The sequence below is a fragment of the Oryctolagus cuniculus genome, chromosome 7 (genome assembly GCF_964237555.1).
Source record: "Oryctolagus cuniculus chromosome 7, mOryCun1.1, whole genome shotgun sequence".
Taxonomy (NCBI): domain Eukaryota; kingdom Metazoa; phylum Chordata; class Mammalia; order Lagomorpha; family Leporidae; genus Oryctolagus; species Oryctolagus cuniculus.
Genome location: NC_091438.1, coordinates 125,114,794 through 125,133,782, shown reverse-complemented (window position 1 = coordinate 125,133,782; position 18,989 = coordinate 125,114,794). Strand labels below are relative to the sequence as shown.

The 18,989-nt window shown below is 59.8% G+C and overlaps 1 protein-coding gene and 1 long non-coding RNA gene across 4 annotated transcripts in view; one reads left to right on the top strand and one right to left on the bottom strand.

Annotated features, from left to right (window-relative positions):
• The window catches only part of TRABD2B (TraB domain containing 2B), a 206,887-nt gene that overhangs the window by 16,944 nt on the left and 170,954 nt on the right, over positions 1-18,989 (bottom strand). For 2 of the 3 annotated variants that reach the window (XM_051856488.2, XM_051856487.2), the window contains exons 3-4: positions 18,614-18,760; positions 11,944-12,118 (exon numbers count right to left, since the gene is read on the bottom strand). In XM_051856488.2, coding sequence (XP_051712448.1) covers positions 11,944-12,118; positions 18,614-18,760 — 322 coding nt within the window. The remainder of the gene's footprint in view (positions 1-11,943; positions 12,119-18,613; positions 18,761-18,989) is intronic. The other variant, XM_051856489.2, reaches the window with a different exon arrangement.
• On the top strand, positions 1,873-9,177 carry LOC138850429 (uncharacterized). Its single transcript, XR_011390171.1, has 2 exons — positions 1,873-2,194; positions 7,290-9,177. It is a non-coding gene; the product is annotated as an uncharacterized lncRNA (long non-coding RNA).

Below are 18,989 nucleotides of genomic sequence, written 5' to 3'. Positions count from 1 at the left end.
TCCCAGCCTCCTGTGCTCTCCCCCCCCCCCCCCCCCGCTAGCCAGAGCCCCGGCTATCACCTCAAATCTCACAGAAGTCGCCCTCCGTGTTGGCCAGCTCCCCTCCTTCCTGCAGCTGGCTGTCACAGGGAGCTGACAACAAGCCACCGGAGGGTGACTGTGAACTTGTCGAGGGCAAGGGCTTGCCTGGTTCATCTTTGTCTAAGAGCTAAGCCCACATCTGGCACAGCATGGCAGTGTCTCCGTGAATGTTTGTTGAATGAATGAGCGACAAATCCTGTTACTCCACCTTCTCTCCATGATCTCATGCTATCCTTGGGAGACTTGAGCTCGCGGATTTCCCCGGTGCAGCCCAGCCCTGGTCCTCGGTGATGCTCTTCAGACTGCACCAACCCCAGGAGCTCAGCCGCTGGCCCAGCGCCTGAGTTGGGGCCCAGTGCATGCTGACCCCAGGGGCTGGCAGAAGGCCTGGGGCTTGTCTCTGAGGTCAGAACACCTGAGCAAGGCTCCACACTCAGCCTGGGACCTGCACAGAAGGTCCTGGAAGGTTTCCAGTGGGGCTGCCAGCACTGGGGCTCGGCCTGCAGGACTTGCCCAGGCCCCGCGGGCCTCCTGGCCACCGCTCATCTGCCCCTTCCAGCACCGACAGCTGTTCTCGGGCCAGCGCTCTGCAGGAAGGCACATTCCATTTCATCTGCTGGGGTCCTGTGGGCAGCGGAGGAGGGGAGAAGGGAGGCCGTGGAGGTGGGGCACAGAGGGAGGGCAGAAAGACACCGAGAGGATCGCGGGAGAGGAAGGGAGCTGAGATCGAGGGAGACAGAGGGCAGAAATCAGAGAGGAGAGGGCAGAGGGCCCAGAGCCAATGGTGTGTGTGGGGGGGAGACACACTGAGACAAGGATGCAAAGATGCAGACATAGGGGGAGGACAGGAGAGAGAAGAGAGACATCAGGGGAGGCTTCCTGGAGGAGGGGTTCATATTGCGAGGGCTCCCAGGATTTGTGGGGTCCAAAGCAAGATGCGAGGAAGAAGAAGAGGAGCGTGGAGCTGGAGGGGGAATTGTAGGTTGCAGAAATGGGGAGGCTGGGCTGGCGTTTGTGTCTCCTGATGCCCTAAGCTAGGTCTCACTTAAGGGACACTTCTGTACAAGCAGGAGAAGTGTCCCTGCCCGAGCTGGGGCACGAGCTCTGGGAGCCATGCAAGGTGGGCCGGGCACAGCCTGAAGCCGCAGCTGACCCTCGACACACCGGGAGGTGGGGCGGACAGAGAACCTGGGGGTCTTCCCTGGGGGTTTCCTTTCCTTCTCTGTGCCTCAGTCTCCATCCACCCCCCGCCACCCGCCAACCCCGACCTGTGGGGCTGGGCCACGTGGCCTCCCAGGTCCTGCGACCCCTCTGATGCCATGATTTGATGGCCTGAACACAAGCTCCCGCTCAGGGAGTCTCCCCATACCTGGAGCTTCTCAAACACAACCTCGTCTCGCACTCGGAGCAGCCCTCTGAGGGGCCCCCATTTTACAGATGTGGAGACCCTGACACCGGAGGGGTCTTGCCCAGGGTCACGACGCGGCTGGGGACTTGTTTCACTGCCCAGCGCTCGCCCACCGGAGGCTGCGAGGGCAGGAAGTTGTCAGAAACACACATACCTTCCTAGGTCCACCAGACTGGGAGAGAAGCCCTGAGCCTCAGCCAGAACAATGCAGCAATTAACAGGGCAATTTCCAGGCCTTGCTGGGGGCCAGCGGGGAGGAGGGAGAGCCAGATGTTCCCACAGAGGCTCCAGCGCCATTGGGCTCCCCTCGGCCAGCCCACGTGTTTTCTCTCCAGCAAGTACGCTGGGTTCCAGTTCTCTCCTCCTGGAAGAGGCACCCTGGCAGTATTTATGTTCTGTCTGAAATTAATGCAAGGGAAACTTGCAAACGTGGGCGGAGCTGCCAGGAGCAGCCTGCCGGATGTCAGGCCACCTCGAAGTTTTGTTTTCCAGAGGAAGTGTGACAGGAGGGGTGGACAGTGGCCCCCTTGGGGACACCGAGTCTCCCAGGGAGCGTGTGGCGGGACGCGGGCAGGCCCGACAAGGACTGAGGTGATGCCTCCTCTGTACCCAGGCTCACCCCAGGAGCTGAGAAGCACGGCCCCCACCCCGAGGCGCTCACGGTGGAGGCATAGATGAACAAGCACATCCTGCTGGGACAACCTGGTGAGCTCTGCCCGCCTGCAGAGGGGCGGGGCCTGGGGCGGGTCCGGGTGGTAGGGATGTGAAGTGAAGGGGGGCTGGGCAGCAGCGAGGGGCAGGCGGGACACGCCCTGGAATCCTGGTGGCTGCAGGACAAGGCCGAGGGCCAGGTTTCAGCTGTGTCTCCGGGCAACGGTCCCGCTGTAAGGGAGTGAGTGCTCCATGATGGGGGAGTGTAAGCAGAGGGTGGACAAGTGCCTGACAGGCCCGTGAGCCGCAGGGGCTGCCCCTCTCTGCAGGCTGCTAGCCCCGGGGACGCAGGGCTGAGCCGGCCCTGGGCTCCAGCTGGCCAGCTCTTGCCTGCAGCCAGCATTGCGCAGGGGGACAGAAGTCCCGAGAAGGGCAGCTCAGCTGGCCATCCCTCCCTCACACAGGAGGGGCCAGGTGCCGGTTCATTTGCTCACAGCAATCCTGCTTGCCAAGGCCACAGAGTTTCCCAGTGTGGCAGAGAGGGGCAGAGGTGGCCCAAGCCCTGGCATGTCACAGGCTGTCTGGGTCAAGGGTACCCCGTGGAGGCGGATGCTGAGGTGGGGGCTCCCTGGGGCGTGGAGAATCTGTTCTGGGGCCTCTGACGCCTGCCTGACACTTGTCCAGGCTAAAGTCCCCTCCAGGGCCTCCCCAGGGCGTGAGCCGGCCTCCCAGCTATCCCAGCCAAATCTCTGGTCTAAAATCTCCAGGGTTGGAGCCTTTCATTTCCTTTGGACCAAGTTGTACTTTAAGTAACACTTGACTTAGCAGCCAGGAAGCCCCCCACTCCCTACCCCGAGGGAGTCCTGTCCAGCACAGGAGGCATAAGCAGGTGGGGGAGGGGGGTTGACTGCCCTGTGCCTGGGACCTGCTACAGGTCCGGCACGTGCTAGGCCCTGAGAGTCAGACATGGCCACCTTCCTCCTGAGACTGCTCCAGACACAGGCAGTGACTCCTGGGAGTCCCAGTGCCCAGCCCAGGGTCCCTGTCGCCATGGTAACCACTCTTTCCAACCTCCAGAGGCTCCATTCCTAGAACTGCAGCAACCCAGAGCCCCAGGGAGCCTGGTGCCAGACACTGAGGCCTGTCCTCTTAGCCAGCCACGTGGGTAGGGACAGGGGCCCACCTCTGCTGAGCCTCACTGTCACCTGGAGCTGAGCCCAGCTCCCAGGATTTCTGGGCCTGGCTGGCCTAAGCCTGTCCCATGCGGGGGTCCTCGAGACTACAGGTTCCCGGGGGTCCTTGAATAACAGGGGCAAGAGCAGAGCTCCCATTCACAGGGTGCCTGCGCCCCGCAAGTGCAGGTGCATCGACAGAGGGGACCCGCCCAGGGCTACTCCCAGTGGGAAGTGCTGGGCTCCCAACTCGGGCAGTCTGGCTGCCCCGCCCCCCGCTCTTCTTCTCCCACACCTTCCCTTGCCTTCCCTGTACAGCAGGTGTGCTGAGCCCATAGCTGAGATTCACGGGTGCTTGCTCACCGGGAGAGCAGCCTTAGAGACACAGCTGGGACACAGGCACTGTGTCCCTCCCAACTCTCCCCTGTCCCAGAGAGAGACAGCTGGGGACAAGCCAGGGTAGGCTGGCCGCTCTAAAGTGGGGACAGCGACCCTGGCCAGGGATCTCAGCCCATGGTGGGCGAGCCAGCTGCCGGGTATTGGGCGGCCGGGCCCTGTGAGGCACCATGGGCAATTCGGCAACACTGTGGTCTTCTGCTCCACTTGGGGACGTGGCAGGCCGTGGGTGCTCCCCTGGGAGAGGAGAGAGCAGCTGGACGCATGCTGCCTCTCGCTTCTGAGGCTGCTCCTCTGTGACCAGCCGTGAGCTCAGGGTGTCTCTGTTCCTGAGACACCACCGCGTGGAGAAGCGGGGCTGGGGGCAACAGGGTGGGTGGGGCTTGTCCCGAGGACTCTGGGGATGATGAGAGGCAATGGAACACAGTGGGACCAGCCTCCAGGAAGTTTAACTGCTTCTTACCTCCTCCAGGAAGCCTTCTCTGACTGACTCTGCTTCCTTTCCGCACCAATCACTCAAACCTCTATCAGGCAAGCACGGAGCTGCTGAATGTGGGGGATGGACAGCTCTCAGAAGGCCACAGGGAAGGTCTACCGGGCTGTTCCGTTCCCACCCTGTGGCTTTCACTAGACTCTCACTCGCACCCCCACTCCCCTTCTCTGCTGGCTGATTCTCTCCCTAACCATTCTGCTGTCTTAAAACCCCCCTTCTCAGCATGGAAGCCCCTCCTCTGGCCTCTGCCTGCATGGTTTACTCAGCAGGGCCTGGGGCTCGTTTTCTAGGTGGCTCTCAGACCTTCTCGCTGGTTGCCCCAGCCTCACTTTCCAAGGGTAGAGGTGATGATGCCACTGGGCCCCCTGGCTCCCACGAGGGCGACAGAGTGCGGTGGTGGCAGGGGCTCCTGTGCTCAGGGACTTCAGGGTCGCTGCATCCAATCCTTCATTCCACACGTGGGTCATGGGCGCCTTCCCAGTGCTCAGGGGTGGACAGCCCAGACAGTGAGCTGACAAACCGGGAAGCTGGCAGGATGGGGGAGCCCCAGGAGGAGGCCATGGAGGGCGGGCAGGGGAGGGGCAGGGCATTCTCAGAAGAGACCCCAGCAGTAGCTGGCTGGTTTAAGGGAGGCTGGCGCGAGGGAGGAGAGCCCAGACAGCGTGACCACCGCTCACTCTGGTTCTAAGCCTCTCTGACCGCCCACCTGTACCTCCCGTTACCTGTCTGCCCAATGGCACAGTAAACACCATCCCGCCTCCCTCCACGAGGAGCCGAGGGCGGAGCGGGTCCTAAGTGCAGATTCGTATGGTGTTCTCCATGCAGAATGGTGCCCACCCTCTGGGAGCAATACTGCTGTCACTAATAAAACACACACCACAGGCACTGGGGCTGGCGGCCTCGTACCTCTCCCTTCTCTCAAGCCCGAGTCTTCACTGCGGGTCTGCTTGCCCCGACTGTGGCCCATAGCACTTCTGCTGAGGCTGCTGGGAGACTGCAGGCTGAGCGTGCTGGCTGTGCGGGCACCTGGGGTACAGACACAGCGTGTCTGCACTGTCACACACTTCCCTCCCGCTCTGCAAGTCCTGCTGCCGCGGGCATTGGAACCAGCCGACGGGAGATCTCTGTGTCTCTCCCTGTCTGTCACCCTGCCTTTCAAATAAATAAACAAACCAGTCTTTAAAAACTCCTGCTTGCTGTCTGGGCTTCTGCCTCTGGTGGGGCGGGCAGTAGCAGTGCTATGGAGGGGATTTGCAGGTCCCAGAAGGCTCTTTCTGGGCCAGGAAACAATGATAAATCGCATCAGAGCTCAGCAGAGGAAATCCTGATGGATTGGTGATGTCTGCTATGCACTGGGGCCCAGGCACAAGCCTGCCACACACCTGCCTGTCTGTGCTATGGACAGGGGATGCTGGCTGGCAGCGAGGGCCCCTGAACCTTCCACAGTCCCAAGTCTCGATAGAAGACTTTGTCCAGCAACACCGAACAGCTAGGGTGTGCATGTGGACGTGTCCACCAGCCTGCCTCCTGCTTTTCCCTTGCACCCTCTCAGGGATCGTCTCTTGGCATGTGAGCCGCGCCAGCTCAGGATGCACTCACCCCAGAATTGCCAACACCTGGCAGGTGCTCCATGAAGCCATGCATGGGCCAAATCCCAGGCAATCGAGTGCAATCCTTCAGCCACACAGTACCTCCTGGGCCCCGGCCTGCTGGGGAGCTGGTGGGTGGGTGGGTGGGTGGAAGGCAGTCTCATTCCCAGACACTGGAAGGAAATGATGGCTGCCTCCCTAGGTCCTGGGATGTGGGTTTTCTCAGCATCTTCCCTTGTTCAGCCCCCCAGGAACCCTCTAGCCTGATTCTTCTCCTGCAGGAGAATGAGTAATGCAGGAATGAGAGGAGCTGGGTGGAGACATGAGGCAGACAAGGCAGACCAGGGATCCGGCATCTCCAGCACCCATGCATTTCAAACTCCGAGAACCAGTGGTCGTCATGCATTCTATTACCCCAGGGGGCTACAGAATTCTAACTTCCTACAATCCAAAACGCTTTGACCCAAGCATCCCACTGTCCAGAGAGCACCTGGTTCTAATACCTATCTCACATCATTGCATTCTAACATCCTGGCCCATAAGAGCCTTCTGGGACCTGCAAATCCCCTCCGTAGCGCTCCTACTACCTGCCCCCACCAGAGGCAGAAGCCCAGACAGCAAGCAGGAGTTTTTAAAGACTGGTTTGTTTATTTATTTGAAAGGCAGGGTGACAGACAGGGAGAGACACAGAGATCTCCCGTTGGCTGGTTCCGATGCCCGCGGCAGCAGGACTTGCAGAGCGGGAGGGAAGTGTGTGACAGTGCAGACACGCTGTGTCTACTCCAGGCGCCCGCACAGCCAGCACGCTCAGCCTGCGGTCTCCCAGCAGCCTCAGCGGAAGTGCTATGGACCACAGTCGGGGCAAGCAGACCCGCAGTGAAGACTCGGGCTTGAGAGAAGGGGGAGGTACAAGGCCGCCAGCCCCAGTGCCTGTTGGTGTGTGTTTTATTAGTGACAGCAGTATTGCTCCCAGAGGGTGGGCACCATTCTGCTTGGAGAACACCACACAGCTGGTGCAGGAGATGAAATCTAGGGGACTTCCTGTCCTGGTCAGATGTGGGGCTGCCCCTGGCATGTGTGTCGAATGCTCTCCCCTCTCAAACCAAGGTCTCTCTCTGCAGGAGACCTCACCGTCTGCATCAGTGTGGAATTTGGAGCCATCAGCTGCAGGCTCCTTACTTCTCCCCATTAGACGACTGCCTGCCTGCCGCACCTCCTCCCCTTTGGCTATAGGTGAGGCGGTGCCCTCCTCCAACCAAGGACAACCTGGGCACTGGCCCCAGGCCCTGGCCTTCTTGGAGGCTGGGGTTAGCAATTCTTCCCCCTCTCTCTGCACCCTCGGCCTCAGCCACCCTAGACTCTCCTTCCCACTGTATGAAGCATGCTTGGTTATCTTCCAGTTCTAAAAACAGGTGGGTAGGTAGGGGCGGGCAACAGCATGGTCACTGACTTCATTTCTCCAGGTAAGGATTTTGAGACCCATTTTTTGTTTTAAACAGTTTTCCCTTCACACGCAGCAGAAAGGAGACACTTTCAGACCAGAGGAAACCTGCTGGCACCTGCAGCCTCCTGGACTAGAAGATCATGGGGCGAGGGGCTGTTCAGGCTCAGCCTGGCCAAATGCACGGCCCCCTGGGCTGGCGCAGCCTCGGCAGCACAAGCCCGGTGTATTATGGAAGGCCTGGGCTTGCACAGGGACCACAGCCGCCTCCTGGAGAGGCAGGCTTCAGTGTGGGCCCCCAGACGTCGCCCAGGTCTGCTCACCGCATCTACTGAGGCGTCCCTGGAGGGGGCGTGTCTGAGGAAGGACAGACGCACTGCCCTTCCCACAAAGCTGCCGGCGCTCCTGAGGATCTACAAGGGTGCCCTATGTGGGGGACCACGGCCGGACTCGGAGGCGAAAGTGTGCCCACAAGGCCTCGGGGAAGCCATTTGTCCCCTGTGCGTCTCAGCGTTCGTCTCTAACAAAAACTCCTTTGGTGGAGTTACCGCGAGGGTCAGAGGTGACGCGGTCAGACAGCCTGGAGCCGTGGCTGCCACAGAGTGGGTCTTCGGTTATCAGCACCTTCTACACGGCAGACAGCTTAGCCCTGGGCTCTAATACATCTGGACCAATCCATGGAGGCAGGTGCACTATCCCCATTTCACAGATGGGAGACTGAGGCCCTGGGAGATCTTCCCTGCCGTCCCTTGGCGCTTGGCGCTGGAGCCTCCCCTTGCACCCCGGCTGCCAGACTCCAGAGCTCCTGCCCTTCACACGGAAGCACCTTTGGAGCAGAAGAGGGGTGTGGTCAGACTGCTGCCAGACTGCAAATCCCAGCCTGTCCTGCGGAACCCTTGGGTGGGATTCTGGAGCCAGCGTGGACTGGGTGGGGTCTTAAGGAGCACTGGAGGGCCAGGCTGGCAGAGACTCAGTCGCTCACCTTCGCTTGGCCCGCCCTCCCTGAGCTCCAGGCCCCCGGGGGCTTCCCTCTGGACTCTGAACTGAGCCCGTACTAGAACGACAGCCCAGTGGGGCCTGGCTCGGACACGTGGGAAGGGTGGACTGGGGGTGGCTGGGGCATCTCCCAAGCACGTTTCTGCTTCCTGGGACACTTCCTAAGGTCTGGCTCAGAGAGACCTTGGCACAGCGGACCAGCGCCCTGGGGAGGGGAGGGGTGAGGCCAGGCGGTTTCCTGGTGGTGTGGAGCCTTCCTATCTCCTCCTCCTCCTCCCCCCACCCCCTGCCACATCAGGTCCTCTGCATTCTCTGAGGACCCAGAAGGGTATGGGCGACAAGCATCCAGCTGAGACCCGAAGTCCCCACTGCTTGGCAATCTGGGGAGGTCCCAGAATGGCCTACAGGAGGAACCTGGACTCAGCAGGAGGAGATGGGAGGGTGTCCCTGCAGGTGCAGTGCACAGACAGAGCACTGGCCCCGGCCTGTACTTAAATCCTGCCGCCTGTCATCAGACATGGGAGTTACATGCCAAAGACTGTCGGCAGGCGGGAGGGGACTTCTCTCCCTATAGACTTCATGGGGCTGCATGCCGTACCAACACGCTGACTCTGTGCCAGGCCTGCTCTGTGCCTCCCCGCCCCACACATGGACACAGAGCCCTTGGGGCCCAGCTCTCAGGCTAGGATCCAGCCTTGAGAGCCCCTGACTGTTCCTGAGTTTTTCCCGTGCCAGGGCCCTCGTCGGTGGGCAGGCTTGAGCTCCAAGGCTCTGTTCAGCTTCGAGGTTCTCCGTTTGAGAGGACAGTGGCTGCGTAGTGTGGGCCATCGGCTGCAGTGCGGCTGAGCCAGAAGGGGCCCTGCTGTGCCCTGACTTTTCTGCTGTCCTGTGTGAATCTGCTCACAGGCCTGGGAGCAGGCCCAGGACAGGGTATCACTTCTGTCCTTCACTCATTCACTGTCTCGTTCACTTACTGCTACGGCACGAATATGGCTTGTGTGTGTCCCTGGGAAGTTCAGGTACTGGGAGTTTGGTCCCCAGTGTGGCTCTGCTAAGCAGTGGGGCCCAGTGCGAGGAGGTCCTTAGGCCCCCTGGTTGCTCTCACCCCTGTGCATGCACCGCCATGATGCCATCCACCATGAGCTGTTAGAGCTGGGGCGCCCTCAAAGGGACTTGCAGTCTGCACAGTCCACGGGCCAAGTAAGCGTCTTTTCTTTATAAACACCAGCCTCAGGGATCTCGTTACGGTCCCGGAAAATGACAGCTCTGCTCCCCCAGCTCACACCTGTTACATGCTCCCAAGGACACAACAATGATTAAGTGAATCCTGCCCCTCTGCAGCCCGAGGCAGGGTGTGGACAGAGCAGTCTGGGGTGGGGAGAGGGCCGGGGCCTGGGGCTCATGGATGCTTGGACTTGGACACAGCAGTGGAGATGGACAGAGTGGACGGGTGAGGTCTTCCTGGTGGCCTGCGTACACTGGCCAGGCAGCGACGACTGAATTTTGGGAGACACTGGAGCCGGGCATGATGGCTGCGTGCTGGCCTGGTGCCTGCAGGGACATTTACGTCTCCATGAACTTGGGGTTTCTGGAAAAGGAGGTTGGCGACCAGGGCTGCTAGCAGCCTGGGATTTTTGTCTTTAGACTCTCCCACTTCCTGGTCCACAGGGGTGAGCAGGTGTTGACCCCCCCCAGGCCCTAGGTAACCCTGGTCCTGGATGCTGGGGCAGGGGTACAATCACCGAGGTGGGCCATGTGGAACATTGGGTCCCTCAAGGACTGGGGAGCAACCTGGGGGTTGGCTGGTTCCCCCCGTGAAAGTCAGCTGGGGGCTATTCCAGTGCAGGACTCACGAGGGAGGCTGCGGGAGGCAGCTGGACAGCGGGTGGGGGAGGGGCTGGAGTGGTCTTGCCTTCTCCACCCGGTCAGCCAAGGTCCAATACCAGTAGGCTCCCCCCAGGAAGCTCTTCTAGGCCACCCTGCAGGAATCCCACCCTTCCCGGAAGCCTGTGTGTGAGCAACCTCCAAGCCAGGGCTACCTCCTCTCGCTCCGATGGCTGCAAGATGGGAAGGGCCTTGCCAGCGGCCACAACTGGCAACGACAGGCTCCAACAGGAGCACAAAATGCTTCCTGTCCAGCTGCTGTGGCCTTAAAGAAGCTGTCCCAGAGGACTGCGTCCCCCCCGGGCCCCTCGCACCTGTCTTCACTGCACTGAGGGCCGCAGAAGAGGAAGAGGGGCCCAGACGGATGCACCCTTTACTCTTACTCAAGTTCAAGAGAAGTATTTGTAACTGAACTGGGGAGGAGGTAGACCTTTTATTTAATTTTTTTATGATTTTATTTACTGAAAGGCAGAGTTACAGAGAGAGAGAGGAAAGACAGAGAGAGAGGAAAGAGAGGGATGAGAGAGAGAGAGAGAGAGAGATTATCTGTCTGCTGGTTTACTCCCCAAAAGGTCACAAGCACCAGGGCTGAAGCCTGGAGCCAGGAGCTTCTTCCAGGTCTCCCACACAGGTGCAAGGACCCAGGGGCTTGGGTTATCCTCCACTGCTTTACAACGTGCATTAACAGGGAGCTGGATCGGAAGTGGGACAGCTGGGACTTGAACTGGTGTCCATATGGGATGTGGGCTTAACCCAGTGTGCCATAGCGCCAGCCTCGGGGGTAGACCTGAAACAGTGGACATGCCCCATTGTGAGTCAGAATGCCCACAAGGGAGGCCCGGCTGTGGGCCCTGCAGGGCAGCCTGTGGGTGACAGGCCCTGGACGGGGAGGGCAAAGGTTGCAGGACTGAGTGCAGCGGCGGACATGGCAAGCACGCCTGAAATTCTCACAAAAGAGGAGGTGACAGCTGGCAACCCGGACTGCAGATGACACGAGTAAGAAATCAGTGTTTGTTGCCATCAGCCACTGAGCAAAACTGCCTACTACGAGAGGCAAACACAATATCCTGGTCCTAACCTGGATACTGCTGTCACCAACAAAGCCAGACACGGCAAAAGGAAGAAAGAGTGAGGGAGGACAAGAGGGAAGAAAGGAAAGAGGGAGAAAAATGCCGAGTGGGTCCTGCACCTAACCACAGGGACTTCCTTTGGCAAGAAGAGGGTAGATCCACTAGCACAAAGTGTCAAGTTCAAGGTTCCACATCGTGATGCTAATGCCTGTATTCATTATTCTAATACTCACCATACGGTGGCTGCCCTTTTGAGTTCTTTCCACTTAGCCAGTTATTTAAATAACCTTTAAACTATTCTACAAGGGGGGTCTTTTCCATCCATCAAATAGTGGTTGTAATCACTGCCCACTGATAGGAGAGGGGATGGAGCCTTTGAGAAGTGCAGGGGTTGGGCTGGGCTCTGCAGCCATGAGCCCTCCTGGTTTAGCCCTGGCTCCTGTGGGTGGACAGGAGGCTGGGCTGAACCATGTGAGCTGCCATTGTCTGGGCTCCCGGCATGGCCACCTGGCCTTGGGAAGGGTTGAAATCCAGCCTATGCTGCGCCTTGGATGCAGAGGTTGAGACCACCACGTTTTAGACTCCCACCTTTGACCAGGAGTGGGAGGTCGGCCCTGGGTCCCGGCTCTGCCATGGAGCAAGGTGTGGCTTTTCCTGCCCTCTGTGGGCCTCCACGTGCCCCTCGCTGAAGAAGAGCTCAGGATTCGGGTCTAGCAAACCTTCCCAGACTCTGCCCGTTCCCTTGCCCACTCGGGTCCAAACCTGCTCCGAAGGCAAAGAAGCAGATCTTGTCTTCGTTCTCCCGCAGAAGCGCCATGACCCGCTTCCCCATGCGCTCGTTCCTCTTGTAGATGAGTTCCTGGCGGAAGTAGCTGTCGATCTCCTGGGCGGTCACCTGCTCGTGCGGGGGCAGCGTGGTGTTGATGAAGTTGGGCAGCTGCAAAGGCAAGACAGAGGCCGCCTTCAGCGCTGGGCGGGGCCAGCAGGTGCAGGGAGCTATGCACAGCCTGGTGGGGCCCGGCGTGTGACTTTCACAGGCTCCCCCCACCCTCCAACCCCCAGTGGGCTAGGTGTTTGTCAACTGCAGGGACCTTGGCAGTGAGCACCGCTACTCCAGGCTCACAGGTGAAGCAAGCAGTCCTGGAGGCGCTCAGGGACCAAGTGGAAAGTGAGCTGGGGCAGAGCCTCGCGAGGGCACTGAGCAGCCTGCCCCGCGGCTCAGCCTTGCTCACTCAGCTCCCAGACACCGAGGCCCAGGGAGCCTGGGATGGGGCTCGTGTCCTTAACTGCTTCCCTTCAGCAGGCAGCCCAGGGCTCCCAGGCCCAGCTGTGTGGGATGGAGGGGCACCCCAGGGGTCCACTGTAACAGGAAGGCCACGGGCTATGGGGTCAGGCCGGCCTGGATTTCCGTCCCTGTCTGACAATGGGTGGTGCTGGGAAAGTTACTCAAGTTTTCTGAGCCCCGGTTTTCTCATGAATTAGGTGGGACTGACAGTGCTGAGGGGATTAAATGAGATGGTGGGTGCTATTGTGGCTGTGCTGGACCCGTCCCACCCTAGAGAGATGCGAAGGGGCAGTCATCACCTTTGGTTTCCCCAATGCCTGAGCCACCATCCACAGCCACTATATCTCCCAGTCCCTGGCTCCACTACTGCCTAGCACACAGCCCAGATTCCTCCATCCCAGGACCACAGCTTCCTCTGACAAGGATGCTCACTCAGCAACCTGGCTTGGAACTGTCCAACTCCCTCACCTCTGGGGCGGTCACCCCACCGTCATCACAAAGCCATGCAGTCAACGCCACGTGCTCTTGACCTAGGCAGAGAGCCCCTGGATTCAAGGACAGAGCCTTGGAGATTCTTGGAACTCAAAGCCTGGGTGAGGAAGGTGCCCAGTAGAGGTGGCTTGAGCTTGAACGCGACGTGGTGCTGTCCCTTCCTCGCCACAGCTGCCCCCCCTCCCGTGCTCTCCCCACCCCCGTAGCAGGTCCAGGTGCTCCAGCACCATCCCCGCCAGCGTGTGCGGGCCACCGAGGAAACAGGCAGGCAGTCGGAACCCTCTCTCCCCACACCCATCAGTGTCATCCAGGTCATGGTGGCGGACAAAGTCCATGGAGGCCTGGCATGAGCAGACTGATGTGCAGATCTTAGTCCCCTGCAGGGTCACCCATCCTGTTACCTGGCCTCTAGAGTCACTGCCAAGCCATTAACTCTTACTCCAGGGAAAACAGAGTGGTTCAATGTAGGCCGAACCCCAAGGGACTCTGAGGAGCCTGAGACTTTGGCCTCTGCACTCTACTGGCCAAGAGCCAGGAAACCCACTCTCCTCCCCGACCCAGAGTGACAGAGGAGGCACTGGTGTTGTGGTGTAGCGGGTAAAGCTGCCGCCTGCGACACTGGCATCACATATGGGTGCCAGTTTGTGTCCCAGCTGCTTCAATTTTGATCCAGCTCCCTGCTAATGCACCTGGGAAAGCAGTGGAAGATGGCCCAAGTGCTTGAGCCCCTGCATCCACGTGGGAGACCTGGAAGATGCTCCTGGCTCCTGGCTTCAGATCGGGGCAGCTCTGGCCATTGCAGCCATTTGGGGAGTGAGCCAGCGGATGGAAGATCTCTTCTCTCTCTCTCTCTCTCTCTCTCCCTCTCTCTGCCTCTCTGTAACTCTGCCTTGCAAATACATAAATAAATCTTTATAAAAAAGAAAAAAATGTAAGTGCGGCATGGCACTCTTCTTTCAGAAAGACCCTGTTTGCTGTTCTGGGATAAGCAAGGCACTGACACAAGTGGTATCGCTAAACTTAATGCAGTGCACAACCTGTGTAGCTGTACACAGTAGTCTTGACAGCGCCCCATCAATCAGGGCCTGCACAGAGCTCAAGTCAGACAGCCAGGATGACTTGGGTTGGAATCCCTCTTTCGCTGTTTACTAGAAAGTTACTTGGCCTCCTGGAGACTCAGTTTCCAAACTGGCAAAGTGGGGGTACTCTACCTTGTTGTAGGGACTAAACAGATGCATTTAGGAAAGTACTTAGCACAGTGCATGGGCAGCGGCTGGGACACACCTCGCCTGGGGACTGGAGCTGGCTTCACCTCCTTTCCCTTTACTGTCAGCAAAGGGAGGCCTGGGGCAAGGGGTAGAGACCAGGCATCAAGGGAAGACAGCATCCTGCTCCCCGCCCCCTCTGCCAAGGGTCCCTGGGGACTGTGGACACTCCCCCCTGCCCCGGCCCCCCACTTCCTGGCCACAGATGTGCACTTGTGCTGAGATGAATTCCCATTCATTCCTCAGGGGGGCTGAAGAACATTAACAAGGACAAGAGCCACAAAGTTCAATTTCAAAGCCGTGCAGGCGTTGGGCCAGACGCGCAGGTTCCCCAGGCTGCCAGGCCTTCTCTGTGTGTCTCCTGCTGATGGGCCTTGGCTCCGGGCCAGGGCTGGGGGCCTGGGTTTGGGCCAGGGCTGGGGTGGAAGCAAATTAATGATGTCATTAGGAACGTCAGGGGGCCTTAAATCTCCAGTGACAAGTTTAAGTGCAGGATGCACAATCACATTTTCAAGAGCACTTCCAAGGTCTCCAGGGGCCTGGAGTGAGAGATCTGGGCAGGGCTGGGGTGCAGCCGAGGGGGAGGACTTGGGGTAGGCTCCTTTGACTTGCAGCACCAGCTGCGTCAGGTCTGCCGATGCCCTTGACCTCAAGAAGCCCCTTCCCTTTCCCCCATGCATCCAGCAGCCGCTCTGGGAACTGACGTGTGTCTGGCTTTGGGGCCACAGGACTGCCTCCAGTTGGGTCTGTGGTCCTCGGTGAGGCTGACAGGCCAGCAAGGGGGCCAGACATGCACACAGGAGCACTGTGGGGGGCGGCAGTGAGCGAGGTGGGAGCAGGAGCAGGCACCAGAGGGGAGACCCCGTGTCTGGGCTTGTGCAGCCAGGCCAGGGTCGTGGCTGCAGGAGATGGCTCATTCTCGCCTGTTCAATATTTGGAGGCTGACTTGCATTTGAACATTCACTCTCAAAGGGTCTGGGGTTGGACAGCACATCTATCTCTGTGGCTACTCTCCACTGAAGGTGGGCTGGGGGCTCAGGAAGGCTTCCCAGGGGAGCCCTTGGATGTCCCTGCCCGTGCCAGGGCATCCACAGCGTTGGTGACCTGGGGCCTGCAGAGGCCAGGGCCATAGCCACTTCTTTCTTTCTCTCTTGCTCTTTTTTTAAGATTCATTTATTTATTTGAAAGGCAGAGTTACAGAGAGAGGGAGAGACAGAGAGAAAGGAGAGAGCAGTCGAGCTTCCATCTGCTGCTTCACTCCTCAAATGGCCACAATGGCTGGGGCTGGGCCAGGCTGAAGCCAGGAGCCAGGAGCTTCTTCCAGGTCTCCCATGTGGGTGCAGGGGCCCAAGGACTTGGGCTATTTTCAGCTGGTTTCCCAGATGCATTAGCAGGGAGCTGGACTGGAAGTGGAGCAGCTCGAATTTGAAACAGTGCCCACATGGGATGCCAGTGTTGCAAGAGGAAGCTTAACCCGCTGCACCACAACGCCGGCCCCCATAACCATTTCTGAAGGTGGGGACTCTGTACTGGGGACACAGCCTGTGCCCCACTGTGTTCAACCTGGGCCCCGCATCTGCCCCCGGCCTCCAGGAGCACCTCATCATCTTCTATACCGCAGCCTGGGGTGTTGTTCCACCGGACAGTGTCCTGCTCTGATTCCCCAAGGCTGCCGGCCCTCAGCACGCATCCCCGCGGGACCTGCCCCCTGCCCTGTAGATGGCTCCTTCAGGGACTCCCACGTCCCCTTCCCTTGCTCACACAGCCTGCTGCACCTGCTGTCCCTCCCTGCCTCCCCACCTGGGGACCTCCACCCTCAAACTGCTTCCCCTGTCACCTTCTCCGGGAAGCATTCCCTGACTACAGCTCCATAGCCTCCGCAGGGTTTGAGGCCTCCCCACCCCTTGTGGGCTCACCCTAGCTACCCTAGGTCTCCCTGGGTCTGGGGGTTGCCCAGCCCCTGCTCAATGGGCCGGGTTATGCCCGTGTCCCCCTTGCGTGCAGCCTGTGTTAGGTTCTAGACTGGGTGGGCCAAGCCACTCACCCTCTGTCCCACTTCATATGTGGGCACTGCCTGGTGACCCCCAACACAGCTCCTGCCTGCCAAGGACAAACCAGTGCCCTGGACAGAGACTCACATAAAATCGGAGTCTGCCACCTCCTGAGGTCTCCTCATGCCTTCCTCTCTCGGCTGAGAAGCAGCCACAGCCTGGTCAGGGCCCTGACCTGCACACCTCTGCCCCTCAGCCTGGCCACTTCATGGCCAGGCCATCCAGAGTGATGGCCAGGGCCCCTCTGCCACACAGCTCCCTTGGCCTCCGTCCCAGGAGACCACACAGGGCAAGTGCCACGAAGTGGATGACCGGTGAGATTCCTTTCAGCCTCCCGGTGTGAGGGATCTTCCCTCCTCCACCTGCCACCGCCTCCACTGAGTCAGAGCTCCCTGTGAAGCCTGCGTCACCTGAGGCATGGCTCTGCTCCTTCTTTCTTTGTAAAACATCTGTATTTAAAAGGCAGGTGAGGGAGAAACAGAGACAGAAAGAGGGAGGGAGGCAGATGGGGAGAGAGATCTTTCATTTCATTTACTAATTCACTCCCCAAAGCCAGGAACCAGGAACTCCACGGGTCTCCCACAAGTATGGCAAAACTCAAGTACTTGAGTTATCATCTGCTGCCTCGCAGGTGCATTAGCAGGGAGCTGGATCAGAAGCGGAGCAGCTGGGACTTGAACAGGCACTCTGATATGGGGCGTGGTGTCCCAAGGGGCAGCCTAACTCCCTGTGCCACGACGCTGGCCCTGTGCCTTCCTCCTTTGTGCTTGCATGACACAGCTGCACTCGCTCGTGGGACAGTCACTCACCTGGGCAGCACACCCTTGCCTGCGAGGACTATGGCCCGGGTTGGGTGGACAGCACAGACACAGCATCACAGCCTGGCCCCTGGCTGTGTCTCCAGCTTAACTCTCACCCTTCCTCCTGCTCTCTCTTGTCCTTGGTGAATCAAGTACACAGGACTCTTTCTCTGGAACATTCCTCCTGCCCCGTCTGTGGCCAGCTCGGGTTCTGGCAGGCACCGTTCCTCCTCTGCCTCCCAGCCCCAGCCCCTACCCCCAGCCCATGCACACACGTGAGCTGTTCCTTCCTCGGGCTCCTCTGCACCCACTCCTCCCTGCCTCCCGCAAGGCCAGGGTCCCATGTGGCTGCAATTGCTTGTTGGACCTCCTGTCTCCCCTGTGAAGCTGTGGAGTCCACCTCAAGGGTGGCTCTCCCTGATGATGCCCCTTTTCATGTGCCGTGCCTGGCATCTCCAAACCACTTCATTCATTCAAGAGTCAGCAACTCAGTCAGCAACTATTTACGGGGCCACACCTTGGGCCGGGCGCTGCTCCAGCCAGTTTATATATCGGCGAAAGCAGCAGACCAGATCCCTGGGTGCAGGGAGTTTGCATTCCAGAAAGGAGGAACGGAAAAGAGGGAGGAGCCTGTGAAGCAGGTGTAGAGTGTGGTAGAAGATGACGGGGGTCACAGGGAGAGCGGAGCTCAACAGCGGAAATGAGTGTGAGGGGGCTGCAGGTGCACTCCTCCATAGGGGAGCGCGGGGGGGGGGGGGCGGCCGCATCCAGCCTTAAGTGTTGAAGGCAGAGAGGGAGGGAGCTGTGGCGATACCTGGGAAGAGCACCCCCAGCAGGGCAGAGGGTGTGGCCAGTGACCAGGTGCAAGAGGCTGAGGGTGCGTGGGAGGCGGGGGGGGGGGTGGGGAGCGGTTTGGGAGTGGGGCTGAGCATGGGGCACACGGGCTGTCGCAGAGCCTGGCTTCCAGCCTGAAGTGTCCTGAGCTGGGAACTGGCCCGATCTGCCGAAGTCACCTAATGCACGGCCAAGCACCGTGACAGAGGGAGCACGGGGCCTCGGGGCTCCTGGGGGAACATCTGACTCCCTCTGGGGGCTTGATAAGGTTTCCCAGAGGAGGCAGCACTGGACCAACCACAGCCCAGTGTGAAGGATGCAGGGCTGAGGGGGAGGAGCTGGACGAAGGCGGTGTGAAAGGATTGGCTGTGCTAGCACAGGGGTCCCAGAATAAGGTCTGGGGGGAGGGGCATCTAGGCCATCCTGGAGGGCCTTGAACGCTGCAGGAAGGGTCTCAGAATTTGCCCCGGGAGGTCTGGAGAGGCCTGCCGGAGGCTGAGCAGGGCTGAGCTGCTCTGGAGCCCCTGGTGGCAGCAGCTTAGATGCTGTCTGGCCCTGGGCCGGCCTCTTCCTTTCCTGCTCTATGGAGGCTGATAACGCTAGGCTCTGCTTGCCTTGGCTGGAGAGACGGCCCATGCCTGGCACATAGTAGGTAGCTAAACACAGTTGGGAGGAGGTTCCTGGGGGCTGGCGGGGGGGCCTCACCTGGGATGTGTCATGGTTGAAGATGACGGCGTTGAGGTCTCCGCAGTTGTAGTGTTTGATGAGATCCTCTGTGGTGTAGGGCGCCTGCAGGCTCCCGGCCCGCACGCTCTCGTGCTGCAGCAGGGTCTGGTTCAGAGCAAACAGCACCTGCGCCGAGGAGACAGACAGCCGTGAGGGCGGTGCCCAGGGCCCTGGCTGGCCTCTGGGCCTGGCCCTCCACCCTGTGGACCTCAGGCAACAGGCCTGAAGGAGGGAAGGAGCGTGGAGTCCAGGCAGGGTGCTTCTGCACTCCTGTTCCTGATGCCGGGCCAGCCGGCTCCCATCACAGCCCTCTGCCCCTGCAGGTTCCCACTCCTGCTCCGGGTCTCACGGCCCT